Here is a 25,660-nt window from a genome sequence, read left to right as displayed (position 1 = left end):
GTATTCAATAATTGTTTTTGTTTTTTAAAATAATAAACTAGTTAACTTGAAAGTAATCTGTTAAGTTGCAATTTTTTGTTATATGTTAGTTATGCTTACTGATACCTGCTACCCAATCCCAACTGTCGAAATAAAGTTTTCAAGAATGTAGTTTCAATTCTTTTTATAAAAATAAAAGTGATACAAAAACTCATAACATTTATCTCTATGCTTCTGAGCCAAAGATACAGTGATATTCCTTCATCAATCAAATCTGTCAAGTCTATCTCCTAAACTGCTTAGTGGAATTCAATCAACTTGAATGACATATTGTCAACTTGACCAACCTCTACTTACGAGTTTGATGTTCTCCTCTCCTGGAATCATTAAAGAGCTGGCTAAAAGTTAAATAATTTTTTGTTGTTGCATTTACAGTGACATTTTGTATTTTTTATAAGCGAAACTTTAAAACATGCAGTAAAAGTTGAAGGACACTAATTTATTTAAAGGATATTAAGTTCTGACCTCTGGGTCTAGGGATGGGTGGATAAAATGGGCGAATATGCAATAAGAAACATTCCCTGAAAGTCATTCTCACCTTTCACAATATTCTGCTGTATCCATCCCAATCCCATATCTGATTTTAACACAAAACACACTGCTGTCACCAGATATGTAATATTTGTGTATCACTTTGCTAATGCAAGTAAAATGAAAACTATGGGAATTTGCCTTGTCTGTCTCACCATGCTAATACAGGTGAGAAGAAAACCATGGAAATTTGCCAAGTCTGTCTCACCATGCTAATACAGGTGAGAAGAAAACCATGGAAATTTGCCAAGTCTGTTTCAATATGCTAAAGAAATTGAGATAAAAAAGTATGGGGATTTTTCCAAAGTAAACCACTGAATTAGCTCAAGTTCGGTTTGTGTGTATCTTAGGTGAAAATATTTCTGAGTACTGGGCCTGGAGAGAAATGAACATCTTGTTTAATTTACACCAACTTGAGCAAAAGAAAATCCATTCTGAGTTTGTAATCATAAATGATAAAATTCCATATGTCATACCTCGTAATATGTTCTGATGTGAGATCTAATGGTGGCTGTCAGGGTGTTGTGGATCTGAGGCACAAAATCCATCAAGATCTTTTTGCATATATTTCCTGGACAATACAGGCAACTCTCTAAATGAACATCCTGAAATATAACCACATAAAAATAAAGAAATCTGAAAGCAAGATTTTCATTTTGTTTGAGCACCTTAATGCTGGCATGTAATACACCTTTAAAAAGCATGACCTAAACCTTGTCTATGTTTAGCAACTGATTTCTTTTTCAAGAAGAAAACAAAAACCACAGAAAGAAGCAGCAATGTGAAGATCTGGAGGTGAGAAAAGGAAACATCCCATATCTGATCAATGAAGTTCTTTTTGCAATTAAAGCAATACATCTGTCGGAAATCTACAGTACTGCAGCTGTAACTAAATGTTTAGGACTTACCACTCCAGAAAAGGGGCTGTCAATTAAGATCTCCTTTCCACAACCCTCTGCTGGGCAGATGACTTTGAACCGCTCACAATCCTTGTACTTTTCGTCATCAGATATTTGGATTCCACTCAACATGGCATCATCATCATCTCTCTCATGATGCTGTGATGCATGCTTGTAACCAGATGGGTCCAGACCTGAAAGGATTATTAAAAGCAAAGAAATATAAAAGGTATATGATGTACAAATACATACTATACTGTAACAGCAATACTGCTACAAAAGAACTTTCTGAGGCCTATCCCCTGCTTCCAGACTGCAGACCTGCCAAGTTCGTCTCAATAAATCAGTTGATTTTTTTCTTGTAAGTTTGACCAGTTTTCAGTAAGATTAACAAAATATCATAAACTGCTATTGTAAAGTTGGAAAGCGTAATTAGAAGTTCAGTATTCGGAACGTGCAGCAACAATAAACATTGTGTTCAACTGAAAAGTTTGCAAAGTACGAGTAGACTTTATTTATCACTAGTACAGTTTTAGTTCCAAACCCTATGCAGCTCAATGGCTTGCTGCTGTCTCTCAACTTGATGTAATTCTTTTTCAATTTCACATGACGATGGCAAACATATTTGCTGCCACAAGTCATACTCAAACTGGTACATGATGTCCAATAAACATAATTGTGTCCCTTCCAGCTTTCATTCACAAGAATCTGAATATTCCTTTTTACTTTTCCTGTGTTTATTATTAACACTTTTCAAGAGGCTTCTTTTCCCTTTCGTCTACAAAATGCATCCCTTGCTGGATCATCTTTCAATATCATGAGGCATTGTGTATATTATCAAAATATTCTAGGTGTGTTAGAATTCAGTGTAAAATAAGAGTAATTATATCATGATAAACGTTTGTCACAGCTGCTTATGGAACAAGGACTAATTCAAGAGACCACAACAGCATCATAGTTTGTACAATCAAATATCAAGTCTACAGTACAAGTGACATAAGGCAGGTTCCTAGCATTTCTTCTTTTCATAATCAGTGTCTCAAATGGATGCTTTTCTGTAAATTTGCATTATTTTTACAGTTTAAAATTTCAATGCAGATTAATATTTTATATAGTATATATGTCTATATGTTCATAGATGCCTGTGCATATGTTCCAGGCTTGATACTTTGATTTTTAAAATCAATTAATTGTTTAGTGTCCAGCCAGATTCTTCATATCATGTTGTATATGCTGTATATGTTGTACATCACAGATAGAAGGCCTCAAGGCAGACTAGTTCTGTAACTAACTGAGTTACCTTCTCTAAATAAAGTCTTTATTATTATTATTATTATTATTATTATTATTATTATTATTATTATTATTAACTCCCATATCTCTTGCCTTGGATGTCACATAATTACAATATCTATATTTTTTTTCCATGCAGACAATATTTGATGGTTTAGGTACAAAGTGGTTTGAAAACCCGTCTGAAATCCACCTTGACATTTTCATAATTGGATGGGGTTTCTGCAGGTATTTCCATCTAATTAGGCAAAGTAAAGATTCCGCCTAGCAACAGAGTAATTTGCATATTTCGAGCTATATTCCTCCACCCTGAATCTGCCTAAAAGTGATAAAATGGGGAATCTAGGCTAAATAAGTGGAATAAACAAATTCTGTCTAGTTGCCGGAATAAACAGATTCCTCCAAGTAATAGAGTAATATGCATATTTCGGGCCCTATTCCACCCTGAATCCACCTAATATTTATAATAAGTGGAATCTAGGCTTTAGGTGAAATCTACTTTAAAATTCCACCTGGAATCTGGTTAAAATCAGGGCATAAGTTTTCATACAGGTTGTGCATACACTATTGTACATGTATCTCATTCCCATGCCTAGTCCCACTTTAGATACGGCTCATTTCACATGGTGGCCTGCACAAAATGGTGCTTGTAAGAAAAAAAATGTAAATCTTTCGTAACAAGTGATAATGTAACTGGGTGGGACATAATGCTACATGTCTGCAGAATGAAGACGAAGTGCTAGACATCACTATAAACTGCCACACTGCAGACATAGTAGTAATATGACTGAAAAATTGTTAAAGCTACGTTAAAACTCCTAATCAAACAACCACAACACAGTTAAGCTTTCACCAAAGAAACTGCTTCTAGTTATCCCTTTACCTCACAGAGCATAGCTACAAAGTGCAGCGCGCTATAAATAGAACACCTGTTACCTATTCGACTCCATATGCATAGGCCTGCCTGTTAACTGTTAAGCAATGTAGTGTATCTACATTTAACAGCAATTTTAACCATTTTTACATTTTTGGTACACATCTATTTTGTGTGGAAAAATTTAAGAGTAAAGCCCGATTGTTATAGCTGTGTAATTATTTTTCACGGAAGAATTTTCTATGTGCTTTAAAATCTTGAGAGAACTTATTCACCGTCATATCAGTGAGGCCACGTGACCAACTGTAGCTGCCATTTCTCATACTCGAAATTTACAAGTTTTTCGTCTGTGTCTACATCAGTAAGTCCTCTGAATTTGATAATTTATAAAAACTAATTGCTGCCTACATCAATATCAGAGCCTTTACCTAAGTTACTGAATCTTTCATAGTTGTGATTTTAATCGTGAAAACTTCGTAAGTACTGAATGAAATCCGCGACCGCCATTTTGGAGAGTGCAGATTACAACCCAGTTACTTTAAATAGCAGATATTGACCAGTGCATAAACAGTGACCACGTGATCTGACATAACTGTCATTCGCAGAAATGAATGTAGTATCTAATAGGGTTTTCCCAGAAGGTGGCGCTACAAAAACTGGCTAAAAATCGCTGATGTTTACAGCAGGCGTCAAAAGGCGCTTCCATGCAAATGGAGTAGAGGCGTCCAAAGTCTCTTGCACGAGGTAAAGGGTTATTCTATGAGCCACCTTGGACAAAATTTTGATTCAAGATGTTCAATAAAATAAATTATGACCAAATTTGGTTGTATTTTGTTCAGCTGTTCTGGAGAGGAAGTTGAAACTAGTTTAGATATGGATGGTTGTAACAATGGAAGCAACACTGTTGCTAGTTGGGACACAGTAAACTAAATGAGCAGTGTTAACAAAAACATGTATAAAGTTTTATCAATATAGGTTCAGTAAAATTTGTTAGCATATTGATCATCCCAAACAAAAATTTTGGTAGAGCATGTCATGACGAACAGTCCAAAAAATCTGGACTGAAACTGACCTACCAGTTCTGGAGAAGCTGAAAATAACAATGTTTATGAATGATGAACAATTAATGCTAAACAAAGCCCAATTCCATAATCTCACTTGATCTCCTTACAGCCAGGTAAGCAAATAACTATAACAGACCTGCCAACCCTGAGGAGTCCGTCTCAGTAAGGCAGTTGGGTTTTTTCCCCGTAAGATTGGCCCGTTTTCAGTAAGGTGTAACAAAATATCAATAACTGCTATTGTAAAGCTGGAAAATGTAATTAAAAGTTCGACGCATCAACGATAAACATTATGTTCAACTGAAAAGTTTGCAAATTACGCATACTTTATTTACCACAAGTACAGTTGCACAAACTCTACTTCCAAACCCTATGCAGCTCAATGGCTTGTTGCTATCTCTCAACTTTACATAAAATTCTTGGAAATTCGTTCAATTTCACGACAATGGCAATCATATTTCCTGCCACGAGACATACTCAAATTGGCACGTGATGTCCAATAAGCGTAATTGTGTCCTTTCCAGCTTTTATTCACAAGAATCTAAATACTCCTTTTTATTCTTCTGTGTTGATTATTAACACTTTTCTAGAAGCTTATTTTCCCTTTCATCTTTACAATGCATCGATTTCTGGACGCCATTTCTAAAAATTCTATAATCAACAGTTTGATCATGCAGACGCTTCGCATGAACAAACAGGTGCAGTTTCAAGCGTCTGGGGTGCTGCTGTAAAGTTAGTCTGGTTCCCTGACTAATTTCACTAATTCTAAGATGAAACCCGGATCAAAATAAAAGAAGGATGAACCAATTATCTGGATTTTTCGGCAACAATAATTTTTTCCATAGTTTTTGCTAGGATGCCGTGAGTCCGTATTTTAAGGGTAATTTTCGTAAGACTTACGGTAAAATCATAAGAGTTGGCAGGTCTGCTATAAGAACGAGCTCAACCTATAGTATGGACAAACACACACACACCAAAGTGATCATTATGTCAAGCTCTACCATGGCGCATTTACTCAACAAAAAGCAATACCAGAAATACAACAAAGTCCAAGATCGGTTGTAAACGGAACACAACCAAGAATTTCATAATGATTTTCCAAACTTGAATATAAACAATTGGCTCTTTAAAAATGAGTAAAATCTACAACATATTCATACATGCCAACCTTCAAAGAGGTATAAGCATAATTATTGCTAATTTAAGTGGCACAACAGTAATCTCAGCATAAAAAGTGTAACCTATTACATGCTATAATCAGAGGACATGTACCTTTATTTTTGTTAATAACCCAGATTCAAATTCTTGTCATAAATGGACAAACTCCATGTCCATTAGTTCCAGAATACACACAAAACATACTGGCAAATAATTTATATACAACACTCACTTTAACTAGTTCACATATCTAACTCTCACTAAATTATCGTAAAGACAAGTCCACAAATTCTGCAATGAGTTGGATGATGTGTTCAATCAGGGTGCTGCATTAAATCACTCTCATATTCTTCTTTTCAAATTTGTAATGCACTACTGATTTGTCCTTTCTCTAATCTGACATGTTTTTAAGTTTAAAAAGATCCATCTGCTGTAACATTGATCAGTCATGCAACATACATAAGCCACTGATAAAACCTGTTTAAATTAAAGAAACCTTTTTTTTAAACGTTTTGCAACCGTACTCTATTTTTATGCAGCAGTCTTCCTTTAGAGAATATTCTCCAATTTTATGAGTGGAGTTAGAGAGGTGATAATAAAAATGAAAAGAAAGAAACTTTTTTATTGATATATTTTTATTTAATTTTTTAATGTATCAAAAAAGAGTAACCCACATACATACAAACAAAAGATGTAATTAGGTGAAAAAAGGCATAATGATTATGCCAAAAGTGTATTGGCTGGCATGTATGCATATTGTATACTGGCCTCATTTTAAATATTCCTTTATGCAAAAAAAAGAAACTTTGTGCAGAAAACACTTCTGTTTTCAGTCAGTGACCCTGTTCTTTGACCTTTTGATCCCCAAAATCAATATGTTCTTCTTTATCCCAAATTTTAAGCCATTTGCAAAGTTTGGTCTCAGTCTGTTACGAACAAGCAATGTTGCTATGTGGAAACCATTCTTCTTCTTCCAGTCGCAGTGACCTTGGCCTCTGAATCAATAGATCTCTTCCTTAATCCAAGTGCAAGCTATCCACAAAATTTGCTCCACACGAGATGTAAAAGTAATGTTATTACGTAATTTTTTTCTTCATCTTTCAGGGACAATGACCTTTAAATTGATAAGGTTCTTCTTTTGCCAAATTGCAAGTCAACTGCAAGTCTGGTAACTATAGGTGGTAAACAATTCAAGTCATTCTATGGAAACCATTGTTCATTTTTTTCAGTCATAGTGACCTCACCGTCTGATCTTTTTGACCTTGAAATCGTTAGGATTCTTCCTTACTGCATGTGCAAGCCATCCACAAAGTCTAGTAATTGCAGAACTAAAGTTATTGTGTGGAATTAATTGTTCTTATTTCAAGTGTATACCATTCTCACTGTCTGGCAACTTTAGATGGTGGACAACCAGATTTACTGATGGGAAATGAAATTGGTAACCAACAGATGGACGTACAATAGGGCATCATAACAAAATATGCTTGGACTTTTGGCAGGTGTAGACAACTTTTTTGGGGGACAAGATCTTCCCAGAAAAGCAAAATGTATGTATAATGACTGCCAGTTAATATATGTTATTATTTAGTGCAAAACAAGCATGATGAACATGGCTGATGTGTCAGTAAATCATTAGCCTGTGTGGCACAGAAGCTAATGAATCACTACAAAGAATGTAAAACATACAATGTCCATGAGAAATTACAGAAAATACCTCAAACATATTAAAACTGACAATTACTGATCTTCAAATTCAACTAAATCCCCAAACAGAGAACTACTTTACAAAGCCTAACAAGGTTAACTTCATGGTCTTACTTACCAAGACACTCTGCTAAATGGGCAGCATCAGTTCCCTCTATGGGATCACAGAGTCGGGCAACTACAGGGTGAACCTGCTGAGCTAGGTAGTACTTGGCATCTACAATTAAAGATTGTTCTATCAGGTGTCGTCTGAGTGCACATATCAAAACCAATCTTTACTCAAGTTTTATTTAATTTAATTCCTGTTACTGTGTTTTTTTCTCTCTTCAAATCTTGGCAGTACACAAAAATGATATTTGTAAAGTTTGCCTAAAAGCAAAAAATGAATCTAAAGATACCGAATCTGTAAACTTTGTTTACACAGGTCGCTTTAAGTCAAATATGAAGTTACTAAAAAATAAATAAATAAAAGGCAATATATAAAATAACCTTTTCCTATAAATCCAAGTCTAAAATTGTCTGCTTTAAACAGCGTGGAAGTAGTTTTGTAACGAGATACACATGTACACAAATTCACATCAAATCGTACATACATATTATACTGTATGTCAATTGAGTATGTAATCTTGATTTGTAAAATGTTACTCTTTCTTTTTAATTACCTATCTTGAGATTCTCGTTCTTGGCCAGTTCCTCAGGGTGATAGGCCCTCTGGGATGGAGGGAGATTGGAGCCATCCTGCAACATGTATGAAATTCAAATTTGTGCATAATGCATAATAAAGACAAGTATAAAAAGAAAATAAGGAAATAATACACTTTAAAACTTTAAAAAAAATTAGGTTTATTAAAGCCATCAGTAAATCTAAAATAAGTTGACCATTTGTTAAGATAGAGGTGTCAGTTATTTCTAACATTACTACATGCATGTTGTGGGCATGTGAACAATTTCTTGCACATATTGTCTTCTTGCAACATTAGCTGTATCAACACAGCTTTTTATATAAACAACCGACACACTGCTGTATCTGATTCCCTCATTTTCAGTGACTTGACCAAATTTTTTTACCAAACAGTTGCCTTTCAACTTGTTTCAACATTTTCAGTTTGATCTTCAAACAATCACAAGTTCACCTGGAACGACACCAACACAACTAGTAAACTCAGAAAAATATGCTTTGGTGGCAAATCAGCTCAAATCTATATCTGCAATGTGTTATCGATCTGAGTAACATCCATAAATGTTAATAGACATGTTATATAATATTAAATGTACTTTAATGTGAAATCAATAAGTACTTGCAGTGTTGGTAAATACTCCGGTGTATGCAATGCTTCAATGACAAGATGACCACATAAGGGACCATCCAAATGAGCTTGTACTGGTAAAATTGAATAAAACGGTTTTCGTCCAATGTATAGAACAATAGTGCCCCTGGATAAAGAAAAAGTAACAACTTCAACTGGCAGTGCAAGTCCTTATGTCTCAAAATATAAACTATGTTGAGGTGTTATCACATGCAACCCATTGAGTGCCAGGTCCTGCTGATGAATCCAGGTTGACAATGCCAGTTTCATGTGTGGCACCATTGAGACAATCACCATAGAATCACCAGAAAAATGTTTGATTTTGATAAAACAAATAAATCCTGACTGGTCAATGAGTGGATCAACAGTGCGATCTTATGTGATCTGGTAATTTAAGACCTTTGCCTGAGAGTATATGACAGCCCGGTAATCAAAGACCTTGTCATTCTTTTATATGGCCGTGAGATGCTATACACCCACCTACTGCCTTTCTTGACACAGTTCTGACAGACCCTAACAATGCAACTTTTACAGCAAGGAATGGAAATATTCCATCAGTCTTTTGCATTTGTGACAACTCTGACTTGGATAATTGGTCTACACCTAAAATGCTTCTGAAATAAATGTAGTCAAACTTTACTTATTCTTGGTAAATGAGAATGAAAATGATGTTTCAAATTGTTGATCGGTTCTAGTTTTAAAGATATGAAACTGGGTCAGCATATATGACCCCTGACTTGAGAATGGCAGAGGACAAGTGAGTCACAAAGGAAAGGGATCTCAATTTAAATCAGAAATTACTTTGATTGGATCTATGACTGGGTTTGGACAGTACTTGCTTTTTAGGCAAACCAATGAATGATGCAATCTGGAGCTGGTATTGCTTCACACATGATATGAATTGCATCATGTTATTCCTAGAAGTTATGGATGATGAAATCACAACTAAGCTCACATCATTCTGAACAAATTGTCCTTCATAGCTCTAGAAATCACAGTGTCGTGCTCTCTTATTTCTCAGCCAAAGTGAGCTAAGATGCTTTTTACTTGTGTGTACAATGAAGATAACTTTTGCTACATTTGTGGTGAAGTGACTTTTGCATCACAAAAGCGCAGAATAACCACTATGGTTAAGAAAGCCTATCACCATTATTTTGGCTGCAAAACTAGATTAGGACGAGAGGTGCCCCCCCCCCCATGCTGAAACGCTTGTGCAACAAATCTTTGCCAGTGGTTGAACAGGAAATGGAAATCTATGCCTTTTGCAGTGCCAATGATTTGGAGAGAGCCAACAGATCATATCAGCAATTGTTACTTCTGCATGTTGCCTCCAGCTGGGAAAGGTGTTTCAAAAAAGAAAAAGTGGACTGTACATTATCCAAACATTCCACCAGCTATATGAACCAGTACCCCACGGAGAAGAACTGCTGGTTCTTGATGCACCAGAATCATTCTCAATGAGTCAGACAAGGAAGAGGAAGAGAATGAAACTTTGAGTCCTGAAAACATCAATGTCACATGACTCATATTTTCTCCCATCTTCTTTCTCTGAATCACACCTCATAACACAAGGTGAACTGAATGACCTTGTCAGGGATTTGGAACTATTCAAGAGTAAGGCAGAGCTGTTGGGCTCCAGACTACAGCAGTGGAATCTCCTGGCAGGCGATATTAGAGTTTCCATGTTCTGTGACCGTCAAAAGGATCTTGTCCAGTTCTTTTTCATGGAAGGTGATCTTGCAGCCTGCAACATCAGTGGTGTGATGGCAGCCCTCAACATCGTTCATGATCTAGATGAGAGGAGACTGTTCATTGATTCATTGAAGATGAGTCTTAAATCTATTTTGCTGTATAATGGTAATGTTTTGCCATTGATTCCAGTTGGTCATGCAGTCCATATATTAAGGAAACCTATGAAAACATGAAACAACTTTTGAGGTCCATAAACTATGACCAACATCAGTGGCAGCTCTGTGGCGATTTTAAGGTTCTTGCTCTCTTACTTGGACTGTAGACTGGCCAATCCGACAGTCACTGGAGCTTGGGAAGAAAGGTGTTCAGCATCCACCACTTGTTGAATCAAGGAAGATTTTGTTACCACCTTTGCTCATCAAGCTGGGTCTGATGAAGAACTTTGTCAAGGTGATGGACAAAACACAAGCAGCGTTCAAGTACATCCATGGAAAATTTCCAAGGTTAAGTGAAGCTAAGATAAAGGAAGGTGTCTTTGTTGGTCCTCAGATTCATGAACTTCTTCGAGATGATACATTTGACCATGCACTGCGTGGCAAGTAAAAGACGGTATGGAAAGCCTTCCAATTAGTGGCAACAATTTTTTTGATTGAATCAACAAGGCAGACAACTACAGGGACTTCGTGGAAAACCTCAAAGCATACAAAAGCCTTAAATGCAACATGTCAGGCACTCTCATTTGGATTTTTTTCCCACCGAACTGCGGAGAAGTGAGCAATTACGCCAGGACACTGCAACAATGGAGAAACGCTATCAGGGCAAATAGAGCCCATCAGTGCTTGCAGACTATTGCTGGACACTGAATTTAATGAATACAAGAGACAAGCCTTGAAGTGTAGAGTAGTCACTGAATAAAGACTAAACTATATACTTACATATTCATAAAAGTTTTTTGCCATTTGTTTCATAATTTTATTTATATAACCCTTTTGCTGTTTTTTTTAGTGTGTTATATAAACAGGACAGGTGAAATATTATTATGTAAAGCAATCATGAACACAAGAAAGGACCTAGGTTTACAATTTATGATTAAAACTCTCCAGCTATACAATATACATCGATAAACAAATATCTTGGAAAGAGTAACCAATCAGTCGTTTTAATTGTCAAATTTGAATTCAGCACATCAAAATCCAAAATAAATAGCATATTTTATCTCTGAAGCAGATGACTTCTAAAAAATACCAATTTGAATGTTACTGAGGTGTTATAGTTTTTGGCCATATTAAGCTGAGCGAGCTGTTTGGGTCAACCAAACAGGGTCATTTCCAGTTAATTTTGCTGGAGAAAGTTTCAATGTGACCCCATAATTATTTTAGAACGTGTATTTTATTTTTGCAAGTTGATTTTCATTAGAGTTTACCCCCCCCCCCCCCTTCATGATGGGACATCATCTAAATACGTAACAGGTTTAATAATGAAATTTTGACAAATTTTCTACGGGTGCATCACTGACCCTCCTCTGACCACCAGCACCTTCCAACAAGAGTGTCTTGTCATAATGAATCACAGCATAACATCTGCAATTGGCACCACTGGGATCTACATGTGCATGAAAATACATATCATCGAAGAACTACTCCAAGTGTTTAAATGAAAAGTAATAAAATGGTATAATGTACAAAATTAATTGGGAATTTTGCAGACCAGTGTTGATGTTTTGATGTCAGTCCATGTATAAAAAAAGATTGTGAAATGCATGTGCAATATGAGGTGCAGCTTCCTGATGATTGTTTAGTCACAATGACACTTCAGTCACTCCTAAGGTGTCAAACACCATTTTATTTTGGGTTTGACCATTATATCGAAGCATATTTTGAAATGCTACCAACATATGTTTGCAGCAAGAGCATGCTGGGTATTTATTTGCTAAGTAAACTGATGGGTGTGTGCATGTGGTATGTGCGAGAAATGTCATCAATGATGACTGCATAAACGATAAGCGTAGAAAGTGAAGGGGATAACATAGGCATCCACAATGTAGAGTTTTTAATTCAACTAGTGTCATCTACAGCATGCCAACCTGCATTATTGGAGTTGTTTTTATGAAACAAACTTATTGTGTGTTTGGCTCCAAATATAACCTTGCAAACATCTCTACGAAAACCAAATTTGCAACGGTTGGGAACTGCACATAAAAACCTCACTGATTCACCAGTGAGTTGTGATTAATCCAAATCCAAGGCTGAAATTTGGGCTGGCGCTAATAATATCTTTTACATCTGCAACATCATCAATCGCAGCATTTTTTAAGGTCACCTAATTATACTCAATGATCTGCATTACTAGTTAAATCTTTCACAAACCTCATTTTTGGACCAGAGGTTCTCATGTAATCATCACTATATCTGGCAAGTGTAATAACTGTTGTGGCCAAATCAAAGTTGTCCAAAATTGATTTGATTTCTTTTCCACTGTGCACTGCTGAACATCATAATTCTGTTGTAAAAAAAATCCCACTTGGGCTTCAGCAGGGTAATCAGCATTGTCAGTCTGTGTCAGTTTCTTTTCAACTTCCAAGAATGTCTCACATGGAAGATAAAACCTAGACATATCTGTACTTGCAATTCTATTTTTAATTGACTGGGGTCTTCATTTCTAGTTTTATTCATACTCATTTAATACCACAAGGATGTCAGCTTTTTTTGCACCTCTGGGTATTATGCTCACATGCAAACTGTTTTACTTGTTTTACCATAGTTTTATTATTAATTCTTGCTGCTGTTGTCTTGTTACCAATATGGGTCTCAACAATTCAAGTACTTCTGCTTTTCTCATATGGCTTTGTATTGGACACAATTTTGGTCCTCAAAATATAATAATCTGGGTATGGGGGTCCTCCCCGAATAGTGTGTTGAGGGGAAGAATCCCCAATCTGGGGTCCATTTTACAATCATAAAAACTGCTCCTCTTGAACCTTATTATTATAATATATAACAAAATAATAATTTAATTTAACAAACTTACCAAACTTTTCAACTTTGCCTGATAAATTTCACAATATTTATTGTCACATCAAATTGTTCTCCAATAATAGTGCTAAAATTTTACTGTTAATGTTTGAAGCAAATATTATGTTACACTTTTCCTTTTTTCAGAAAAAAATCTGTAAAATAAATACCAAAATACATCAGCTAAATACAAATAACCACATCAATGTGCTTGTCTCCTCCCCCACTGGACACAACCTGTTGACATTAATATGCCAGCCTTGCTCTTTTTTGTAGCCTTGACAAAAATTTCGTTTGCTTTCCTTTTTGTCACCACTGACTTTTTGGTTCAGTGTTAAATCTTTTCTTGTTTTATCTCAACATGTTTTCTTTTATATACCCCTTTCTTACACCTCCAAGTATTGGCTGTAATGTGTGCTTCTGATAATCATTTTCTCTGTATGCAGCTTCTTTTGGATGTGCCCTCTGCTGTTCTAGTACTAATATTAGCATCCCTACTACTACCAAGCTGAGCTAGCGTAGCTAGATGCTGGTCCAATATCTCTTTCTTGCAAAGATCACAAAATGCCAGTCCTCTGGCATTCAGTTTTCTTATGATCTGACCAACTACATTTCCAATGAATTTCGGCTTAAGCCACTGCCATTTTTCAAACCTTTATCCAAACTTTTTTTGTGTGTCCTGTTCTCTCAAAAACTTGCAAGCATGCTTCATTCCTTTCTTCAGTTTCCGTTACATGAAAATTCATTGGGTGAGGAGAAACTTTTGACCAATCGGAATATGCTTTGCAATGATCGTGTGTTAAATAATACATGGAACAAATACTTTACAAGGATCATTGCAGAATGGGACTGGATGGACAGTTTTGTTTTTAAAAACTGGATCAGAGATGACATAAAAATCAGACTACATCAAGAATCTGATTTTTCTCATCAAGAGAAAAGCAGAATTCCCCATTAAAATGTAGAAAAATCATGTCTGTGGTATGAATATTCCATGCTGCCATGCGAGCTGTTTTTAGCTGTGGCACTGTATGTATGTTTATACTAAGGGAGAGGTGAAGAGTCTTTTTAATTGGTTAATTCTGTCAATGCTTTTGTTTTTGTATTTCATCTGATCAGAAACTGCAATTGCTTCAACCCTGTTTTTTATTTCATCTATTTCAATTTTTTTGTTGTTGTTGTATCGCATTAAAGGCATGATTGTGCACCTAAACTGTCATGTAAACCTATGTACTTGTTTTACAGTACTCATAATAACATGTTCTGCCACAGAGTTTGTATTTTCCAAGGCAGACAGTTTTGGATTTGTTGTTGCTGTTGTTTTAGGGCTTAATGGCATTTTTCAGCACAAGATAGGTTATACATGGAGGCCAGTATAAATGGTGGAGGAAGAACCCAGGAAAACTACGGAAAGAACCACCAACCCATGAGAAGCGTTGCATTTGTTGTGTCCCAATACCATGGAGCTGTCTATACATAAACACGAGTATTTTATCTGATATGACCTTGATCATAGCATAGATGAATTTCTCACCACTTTATTATCTCCTCCGATGCCATGTTAAAATAGTATCTCCAAATTCAGATATTGCACAGAATTTTTAATGCCAGCGTACATAGAAAACACACCTTGTCAATCAGGTTCTAGTCTCCCATATAGGGGCAAAATATTTTGTTTTAAAGTCAATTAAAACATGTACAATTTATCTTGGTAAAATATCTATTTGTTGACAAGCCAAATTAGTGATCAAAATTTTGATATCTACTGATTTGTTGTACTGGTTCTATCACATGTCTCTGAAACTGCCTGGTTATGATGTCTGACACAGACTACTGATGATATATATTTGGGGGAAGTTTCATGAAAATCTCAATAATTCATTACAAAGTTATGGGGGGGGGGGCAGAGTGGCTGAGTGGTCTAAAGTGCTCTCCGTTACAGATCACTGCATCTCACCTCTGTCTGCGTGGGTTCGAGTCTCGGATTCAGCCAATGTGGGTATGTGAGAAAGCTTGCCAGTAGCTTCTCGTGGGTCAGCAGTTCTTTCCAGGGTTCTTCCTCCACCATTAATACTGGCCACCATGTAAAGCCTATCTTGTGCTGAAAAATGGCATTAAACCCTACAACAACAACAACAAAGTTATGGAATAAATAGGCAGATGTTGACGGACAACATAATAACAGAACATGCTGCAATTAAGTTGAGCATATAACAATTGGTAAAATCCTTAAAATGCAAGGTAATCTTTTAAAAGGTCCAAGATCCGGAACATAATCAAAGGCTTGGAACCAACAGGGGCAGTATATGAGATTCAGATTACATTTGCGATGCGTTTTCTTGATCTATGCATATGCTAGTCCACTCACATTACAAACAACATAGGGCACTGTGTCCCCAGCTTTGATCCGCCTGCCTCCTTTACTGTTGACCCTCAGTGCCACCTGTACATGTGGCAAACTCTTTTTGTCAGGATAGTCCTCTGGGTTCTTGGTTAGCTGCTGTTGACAAAAAAGGGAATTCTTTTATTAACAAGAAGGTCATGTTAAACCCATGTCTGAAGCATTGCTAAAAAAGTGACAATAAGGTGAAATGGTCAAGTGACTATACTGCATACTGTGGGCTGTTCCATTAAAACATACATAGGACCCAGGGAAAGCACTTTTAAAGTGGGGTACTCACCCATAGATGCAATTTAGAATTTTCTTATCCTTTTAATATGAACTCTGTCAAATCAAAGTACCCTGGCATATATTTTTAAGAAACTGCCTTCCCTGGGTACCATGCATGTTTAAATGAAACAGCCCTGAATGCTCAGCTTCATAAAGATTTATTTCATGATGAATAAAACCCATCAAGGGATTTAATAAGTATAAAAAAGGTCCTTTACTAAACTGGAACACAATATTTTGAAGACTCTGACCTTCACATTAAGGTCAAGTTGGAAATTTATAATGTTACTGAATGTCTTAGCATCATAATGATTCTACCAACTGAGAAAAAAATCCATCAAGGGGTTTACAAAATGTATGCATATGAAGAAACCTTCACTAAATCCTTAACACAAATTTTCTATGACTGCCTTTTTCTCACGGTTAATGGCAGGTGTGTGTGTGGTTCCCTATGAACTACTTTATGCTTAATGATTCATGTCAAGTATGAAGAGGATCTATTGAGATGTTTATATACACGTGAAAAACTTTACCCCAAAATAAACTGTTGAGAATGTCGCCTCTGGCAGTGGAAACATGATTGCCAAGTTTTGTTTCCCGCTTACACGGCTTGAAAACTAACAAGGGCAGAAACTTTAAGATGAGCCATCAATTAAGGCATTGCTGTAAAACTCTAAATCCCAAAGTCCAAATGATGAGTAAGCATGTCAGAATGAATCATTTCAGCTTCATGTTTCATCAAAGGATCAAGGAAATATATGCAAATGAAAAACCTTAATGAAAATTTTCTGTGATTGTAACGTTGACCCCAAGCACAGAATGAACTGTCTTACCTTCATAACGATTCATGTAAATAAAGTATGTAGAAAATCCATCATAGAGTTTAAGAGATATCTGCAAACGAATTGTCTTGAACCAAAATTGTAACACATAATTTCAAGTAAACTTGTATAATTTTCAGTAAAACTGAGATTTGGTTTTAATAAAATCACCATGTTGATATGATGATCCAAACAAGAGAAGCTGCCATAACATATCAGAAGTTTTCATTTGAGGCCAACAAACATCACAAGAAATCTTCCAGTGAAAACCACATGATGAAATGACCATGAGTAGCATTAGCAAGATTTTCAAACTGTGGTATCCTTTTTTGATTTTCCTTGCAGCATGTTTTCAGCCATAAATTTAGAAGCAGCTTCACTACTGGTAATGTTTTTGTTTGCTTTGATATTGTTGGACAGCTTGTGGTCAACAGTTTTATAAATCGTGGCACATGGCTTGACAAAAAAGACAAAGATATTTCTTACAAGCTTGTGCAATGCTCATCTCAAAGCATGAATCCTAGGTTTCTTTGTTTTAAGACCAACAAGACCACATCGAACACTTGTACAATATAATGTAGCAACAGAACATACAACTTATTTGAAGGTGAACATACAAATGAGGGAATGGCATCCACTTTCTTGTGTGTGCAGAAGTTTGTTAGATATCTTGCAAATGTGATCACCAAAAACCCCCAACAAACTTCATTGTATTTCAGTTATAACACAAATGCTCAAAACACCTTACAATTCTCAGCCACTGTGTAGAGCCATGTTTAAGCATTCTCTTCTGTTCCAGTCAACACAAATTCTGTCTTGCCAGGAATCTGTCTTTTGTTACTTCAACTGGAGGAAGGACAGCTGCTGCAGTTTTATTTTAGTTGCAATGCAGACTAAATAAAATATGCAGCCTGAGAAAAACTGCAGCTGTTACTCTTTCACGAACGAAACAAAAGCACCGTATTTACATCCAACCATTATGCTGGCATTGTCAGAACCAAATGCTACGCAGACTGACAATGAAATTCCACTGCTCTGTAATTTGTAGCTGGTCATACTGAAAATGTTTTCTCACATAGCTGATCCATCAGATTGTCACTGAGAAGTTCTGACTTCGATGAACCTGCATTTGCAGCCACTGCCCTTGTCTCAACTGTGTACAGTTTACTTATCTCATCTACATTCCATTGATGCAGTGTAAGGACCAGATCTCATTACTGTATTTCATGTAATTTTTCGTATACAAAAAAATAATTATTAATTTCACAGTACAAAAAATTATATGCAAAATAAATGATCATTTTCTGGTACTGACCGTAAATGAAAAATACAGGGATCATACTTGAACAAAGTCTACGGAACACACGATACTTGACAACCTAATGGTACTAATGTACAAAATAAGTGTACCAATTTTGTCTGAATCTGTTCTCAACTCAAGAATCTGATTACAATAAAAATAAAGGTACTCAAAAAGACTTTTGTTGGTACGAGAGAGAGAGAGACAGATGGCTGAAATAACAATGTTGAAGCATGCAAGCTCATTTTCAATGTAATGTTGGCATAATTAAGATGGTTTAAACATGTATTATTTTTGGATTTCAGTTATCAGTTAATTTGTATCCAACGATACTGTATGCAGAAAGAAGTGCAACTTGTAATTTCACAGTAAAAGTGACCTCATTATCAAATTGCAATAAACAATAAAAGAACTTGAAAAAAAAATCTCATTTTTAGTTAATGCGTGTTAGTATGAGAGAGAGGGAGAGGGGGGAAGAGATATGAAACAATGTTATGTCATTGTGCAAGACCATATTTATTCAAGGTGGTTTTTATTGTAGCTTTTGGAAAGAGAGAAATAAGAGGTTACAGGTCAATTTAAATCTGTATTTTCAGTTACATTACGATTGTTATCTTCCTCATGTACTAGGGCAATAATATATTCCATTACCACTTAACACCTCTAAATCAATGATTCATTCTTGTTTTACACACTAATTAAATATGCTAAAAGCTTTGGTTAGGTTATTCCAGTAGAAACCAAATAGAGGGCAATATATGATAGAAGAGGTCAAATCAGCGAGGCTACCAATCGGGAAATGAGTCTTTCTTTAAGGAAATGAAAATGTCGATATGCTATTAACTTAAAGGTCATTGACCATACAGATGTTGTAAGGACAAGCGATCATATGCATCATACTTGCCAATAAAGAAAACAATAGAGGGGTGTACTGTGGAATAGAATCACAATGAAATGTTAATTATGTACAAGTCAAAATAGTACAAGCACTCAACACATAGTTTACATACAAATCAATTTAAAATGGAGTCAGTCACTTTGAAATTTACAACAGAAAATGACGATGTTTTTATATTTTATGTCAGTATGACTATAATGAAACAACAAGACTTTTACCAATGGTCTGTGGTCTTCATTTTAGCATGTAATGATACATAATTTTTGTTGGCTATGGAAACATTAAAGGGCTTCTGAGCTCATTTTAAAAATGCTTATGGTGTTTTGTTATGGTGATGGACTTAATAAAGAGAAATAATTACTGATATCTACCAGTGGATATTGCAATGACAATAAGAGAGTTTATACATTAATCATTGTATTTTCTAAACAATAAAGAAGACAAAATAAGTGTGGATTAATGAATGAGAGTAGATTAACAGAAGAACTGCCATTTGAACAAGAGATTATTAAAGTCCTTTCTGAAAGTGGTTATTATTTCTTTATTTCTTGATCCCCTGTTTCATTAATAATAATAATAATAATAAATAATGAGGACTTTGTATAACACCTACCCTTTAGAAGCTCTAAGCGCTTTACAACATTAGACAACACTTATAACAAAAAAAAAAACATATATAATTATTACAAAAAAACAAACACCATGAAATTAAAAAACATAAAAAACATGCTGAAAATATTTAAGGTAAGGAACATTATTAGGTCTTTAAGTTTGTTCCTGCAGTCGAAATAAGTGAGTTTTAAGAACTCTCTTGAATGGGATCACTGTGCCTTTGTGTCTAAGTTCAGTGGGCAATTCATTCCACATTGCTGGACCCTGGCATGCAAAAGAACGTTGTCCATACGACTTTGTTTATGTAGTGGGAATAATGAGTATACGATTGTCAGAAGAGGAGCATAAGTCATAAGTATCTTGCTGGTGTGTACACATGGGTGAGGTCGGATAGGTATGTTGGACTGGAGTCCGTCAGTGAAACGTAGCACAGAGAACAAATTTTGTGCTTGATTTTTCGGCAATGATAATATTCCTGTAGTTTTTGCTTGTATGCCATAAGTCCGTATTTTAAGGGTAAATTTCGCAAGACTTACAGCAAAGTCATAAGAGTTGGCAGGTCTGTGGTAGCCAGCCTGTTTTTTTGGGGGGGTTGGGAGGGGGGATTGTTTATACAAAAGACTAAGCGGTCAAGTTACCAAGGATTAAATAATAGTCAGCAGTGTTTATGTTTTAGTGATGTGGTTGTTCACAGCAATTTGGAAGTGCATATTTTGCCAAGCTGACGTGGTCGCTGGTCATGTTCAGCAGATGGTCACATGCGTTCATATAATAAAATCAATCCATGCATTATGATTATGGTCACTCCTAGCAGAGGTCACTCGTTTTTACTGCACAACAACCACTTCTTCAAGCTGGAGATCAAAACACAGAAGCACTTAATTCCACTCTCAGAAATAATCATGGAAATGGCTGTGAAAGAAGACTGACACTTTTCACATTTGAATACAAGACGGCATATTGCATTTGACAAAACTTATTTAACTGGCATTTCTTTCTTCAAGTGCTGGCATCTGCAGGCATTACTGACATTTTTATTGATAAAAATATTCTCCAAGACTGTTATTTAGTGTACTGCACGTTTTTTTTTTGCACAGAAAAAGTTTACAAAATATAAGACTTTAAAAGTTGTGAATCTCAAGAACTTGAATAAGATTTCTGGGCATTAAGTGCCATTTTTTATGAGTGATGTATCAAAGTTTCAAGTACTAGTTTTCATTGCGATTTTCTTCACATTCAACACATAGTGGCCAATTCTTTTGCTATTTAAAGAAAGAAAAAAAGGGATCCACACTTGACACTGCATTGTAAGCAGGTCCACAACTTCTTGAGGGAGATGTGTATATGCAAATGAACAACTTTAACAAATCTGTTGACCACAAAACCATCTGTAAGAAATGTGACTGCTTCGTCTCGCTTCTAAATGATGTTGACTCAATTCAAAATTTTGAGTGCTACACACCTGGATATTAAATGTACAGTATATGAAAAGAACACATACTTTTTCACTTGAAAAGGACAGAATTCAAGGTTACTCTATCCCAATTAAACAGATTCCACAACACCCAGTAAAACATTCTTTCATGTTATCATGTGATAAATTATCATGTAGAGAAATAATCACCTTTGTAATCAGGTACTGCTCCAAAGGGAGTTTGTTTTCCTTCACATTTTCCCCAACTGCAATAAGTTTACTGTGTATATCCTCCAGAACTTTTTCTCTGCTCTGCCCAGACAATATGGAGCTGACAACAAAACTGAAATCAAAAACATATAATTCTTTATGGCAAATGATTTACTTTAACTCGCTTCCATGATGACAAACTCAAAGGATAACAATGGCACTGTGGTTAGCACATTATATGCCGAACCCATGTTTAACCTTCAATGGCACCGTGGTTAGCACATTATATATCCAACCCATGTTTAATAGTCAATGGCACTGTGGTTAGTACATTATATGCCCAACATTTTTTATAGTCAATGGCACTGTGGTTAGCACATTATATGCCCAACTGATCTTTAATAGTCAATGGCACTGTAGTTAGCACATTATATACCCAACCCATGTTTAACTGTCAATGGCACTGTGGTTAGCACATTATATGTACAAAATTTTTAAAATAATTTTATCAGCATTACCATTAACCATCCTGATGCGTAGTGTTGTGTAATGTCTCATCAATTTTTCCTTGAGATGTCAACTTATTCAGTGGGAAAATCTGTTCTGCTGTTGTATTTGACAAATTTAAAAATATTTTCTAAATGGCTCTTATTACTTTGAAATGGGGGCCCAGAGTGGCCGAGTGGTCTAAAACGCTCATTGTTATGGATCACTGCCATCTCACCTCTGTCTGTGTGGGTTCAAGTCTTGGGTTCGGCCAATGTGGGTATGTGAGAAAGCTTGCCAGTAGCTTCTCATGGGTCGGTGGTTCCTTCCAGGGTTTTCCCTGGTTCTTCCTCCACCATTTCTACTGGCTGACATGTATAGCCCATCCTGTGCTGAAAAATGGCATTAAACCATACAACAACTCCTTGGAATAAGTAGCCTTAAGTAAACAATGAATGGAGATAAAGTGAAATAATTATAGAAATGAAAAGTAATTGTAATTAAAATCTAGATTAGTGCTAGACTTTCCCATGTAATCACCAAAGCTGGCCCTGAAAATGCATGATTATCTTGTGTACAAGAAAGGTCTGCACTGAATTTTTCTCTTCTCGATAATACATTATTTTTAAATAAATTTTAGTCATTACCCATTACTGACATGGAAATTTCAGATTATTCCCCTAATTCCTCCCTTCTCTGAAATTATTCCTTTCAAACAAAACAAAAAAGTTGGAATAATTATTTTTTTAAAACATAATGTTTTGTTATATTTCCTTCCCTATTTCATTCATAAAACGGTGAAAATACTGGTGGACATCAGTTACTTCAGTGAAAAAATCTGGTAAAAAAAAGCATGTCCTAAATTTTAAATTGCAATACATATTTTAAAAAAAGAAATGAACTGCCATTTGAGAATTCTGTTCAACAATGGCATAACTGGCAATTTCTAATGTCAACACAATAAACAGAGAACACAACCATTACCAAAATTCAACAGAGAGTACATGACAATGTTACAGTAGTTTAACCTCAAAAAAAAAAAAAAAATCCACTCGACTCAAATGAAGCCAAGGTATCGTAAAGAAGCTTGAAAATTTGGAACTACATATGTAAAGTTTAACACAGTATAATTCTAGTCATAGGAGAAAAAAAGTCAACAAATCTTACTCTCCGGTTTCCTTGGCCAGTGTACTCCAGTCTCGTCGCACAATATCAAGTCCCTTCTTTTCTTCCTGAGTGATATATTTCCCGTCGGCTGTCCTGTGCACACTTAGAGCAGCATATTTTTTCTTCTTCAGCAGAAGCATACTCTTGAAGATTCCATCAACATCAATCTCTAGCAACTTGTACAGTTTGTTCACTTCAGCTTTTATCTGTAAGGATTAAGTTTAGCTGTTTACTCTAGGCAGCAACATTAGAATGCTTTACATGGGTGCCCTCACCCATGTTATTCAGTTTTCTTTTCTCTTGACAATTTTTTTCCCTCACAAAGTAATTGACAGAACAAAGTATGAGCTGAAACAGTGTTGCCATTATTGAGATACCAGTGACTTTGAGCCTCTAAGCAGTCACTGTTATGAAGCAACATCTCTGCCCTGACCCTGATACCATGCAAGATGTATTTTAAAATCATTTATTCTTACTGATTGATATGGTATATGCAGAGTGAGTACCAGTCTATATACCATCATCTCTGCCCTGACCCTGATATCATGCAAGATGTGTTCTATAATCATTTATTCTTACTGATTGATATGGTATATGAAGAGTGAGAACCATTCTATATACCATCATTTACTCTAACATATGGAAATTAAGAAATAATTACTCCCCTCTCCATCTGGAAGATTTGTGTACCAATGAAAATTTAAACTGGTTTGACCTGTCAGGACTATGTATCAATATCAGACCTTCCAATACTAAAAAGACCTTCTCAGGAAGGCACAATAACCAGAATTGGATTTTGTTATAGATAAAACCAAGTAGAATTTCATGTGAACAAACTAAGCAGAAAACAATTACGTGTAGTAATAATTTGCATAAATTGTTACCTTGTTCCCCAGCTTGATGACTTGGTCTATATCTGTACAGTTGGTGTTTATCATGATGGAATCTGTATCACCATATATCACATCAAGGTTCATCTACAACAAAGACATAGTTAAGGGAAACAACTCTTATGATAGTTTACATAAAGATGCATCTTTCAAAATCTTTTTTTTTTTTTTTTTGAAGATGGCTAGACTTCTTATATGATGGCAAATATGGCTTTCAGCAAAGACTTCTATAATGATTGGAAAAACACATGACAGTCAAAACAAAATTTTACTATTATTTATATGAATCAACCAATCTGATTAGTAGAATTAACCACTACTTTCCCTTATTTTTCAGCTTAGCTCAAGACTATACATCAGCATTACTTGTCAATCTCAAAGAGTCTAAAATTGGCAGAAATGCTATGGGATGCTGTGAGATAGCTCCATGTATTTATTCACCCCCACCCTCCTCTGACATTTCTAATCTAGCTGATGTTTATAATGGCAGTGATTTTATATTAACTGTTTCCAAAGGATAGTAACCAATTAAATAATAGTTGGATTACCTGTTACCCTAATCAATAAGCAACACAGCCTGGGGTCACTTGACGTGTAACCCTAACATATGGCTAAGAAGATTAATACTGAAATCTTCTTACCTAAAAAATTTCACCGGCGAATCCAGTGAAGCTAACAGGCTGTGTTGATTGATCTAGTTTGGTCTGGTGGCTGTCTGCGCTGCTGCCACTGGACCATAGCCGCCAACCCCAGAGTACAAAAATACCAATTGCTTATGACAAAAATACTGATTTTCAAGATCAAATACTGATTTTTAAAACTTTAATGTATATGTAACTTTTTACATTATCTATAACCATCAGTAATTATTTAAAGTCAAAGATGCACATATTGCACTCTTGCTTCTTCTGAATGGGCACCCTGTTCCATTCAGAAGGTGCAAGCATCCAACACACACTCAGACATAGGCTGTTTATAGGAGCTTTTTTTCCACACCCTGTTTTTATCAATCATTATCGATTCCAATGTACCATCTTTCACTGATGATCCAAATTCTGTGATTTGTTTTTATTGAACTGTTTTCCTTCAAGCACATGAGTAATAATTTGTGATTTTACTTTCTGGAAAAAGTGTGCAAAATAAATTGCCAGCAGCACTAATAACTGAGGAAGGTTCATTTTAAAAGAAATTTAGTAAACTGATCTGCTGAATTACATCATGGTTCTCTCTGGTATTTATAAACACTGCAAGTTCAGGCCGAGTTGCTGAAGATGAAGCAGAAATGCTGGCTGATGTTTATTAGCTTTTTCATGCTCTTTTAATGTCATGGGCGCCTCCATGCCCAATAGCAAAATCACATTACACAAATTGCAAAATGCAAGGTTTTCTCCTTTATTAGATGGTTTCACAAATCTAAACAAGATAACACAATTGACCTTCCAGTTCTGTTTTATTTTCTTTGCTGGAGAAAATTATGATCTTCTGTTTTCTTTGTTAACATGATGAGAAGTTGAATACTACAAAGATGAGATGCAGCAATAACAACTGTTTGCACAATCTGATATGGTGGTTTAAGACTGGGATGGTAGTCTTGATTTCGAATGAACCAATCATATTTTAGA

The 25,660-nt window shown here is 35.6% G+C and overlaps 1 protein-coding gene across 1 annotated transcript in view; it reads right to left on the bottom strand.

The window, feature by feature from the left end:
* LOC149798849 (DNA polymerase alpha catalytic subunit-like) overlaps positions 1-25,660 on the bottom strand; it is a 186,045-nt gene that overhangs the window by 15,577 nt on the left and 144,808 nt on the right. The window contains exons 30-37 of the mRNA XM_089957752.1: positions 24,033-24,125; positions 23,149-23,354; positions 21,496-21,628; positions 15,938-16,069; positions 8,222-8,297; positions 7,678-7,776; positions 1,479-1,663; positions 1,047-1,175 (exon numbers count right to left, since the gene is read on the bottom strand). Of these exons, the coding sequence (XP_089813878.1) occupies positions 1,047-1,175; positions 1,479-1,663; positions 7,678-7,776; positions 8,222-8,297; positions 15,938-16,069; positions 21,496-21,628; positions 23,149-23,354; positions 24,033-24,125 (1,053 nt within the window). The remainder of the gene's footprint in view (positions 1-1,046; positions 1,176-1,478; positions 1,664-7,677; positions 7,777-8,221; positions 8,298-15,937; positions 16,070-21,495; positions 21,629-23,148; positions 23,355-24,032; positions 24,126-25,660) is intronic.

This window comes from Sinohyriopsis cumingii, chromosome 5 (assembly GCF_028554795.1).
Source record: "Sinohyriopsis cumingii isolate HCF-2022 chromosome 5, ASM2855479v2, whole genome shotgun sequence".
Taxonomy (NCBI): Eukaryota; Metazoa; Mollusca; class Bivalvia; order Unionida; family Unionidae; genus Sinohyriopsis; species Sinohyriopsis cumingii.
Note: the sequence above shows the minus strand (reverse complement) of the source record. Positions and strands in the feature narration are given on the sequence as shown.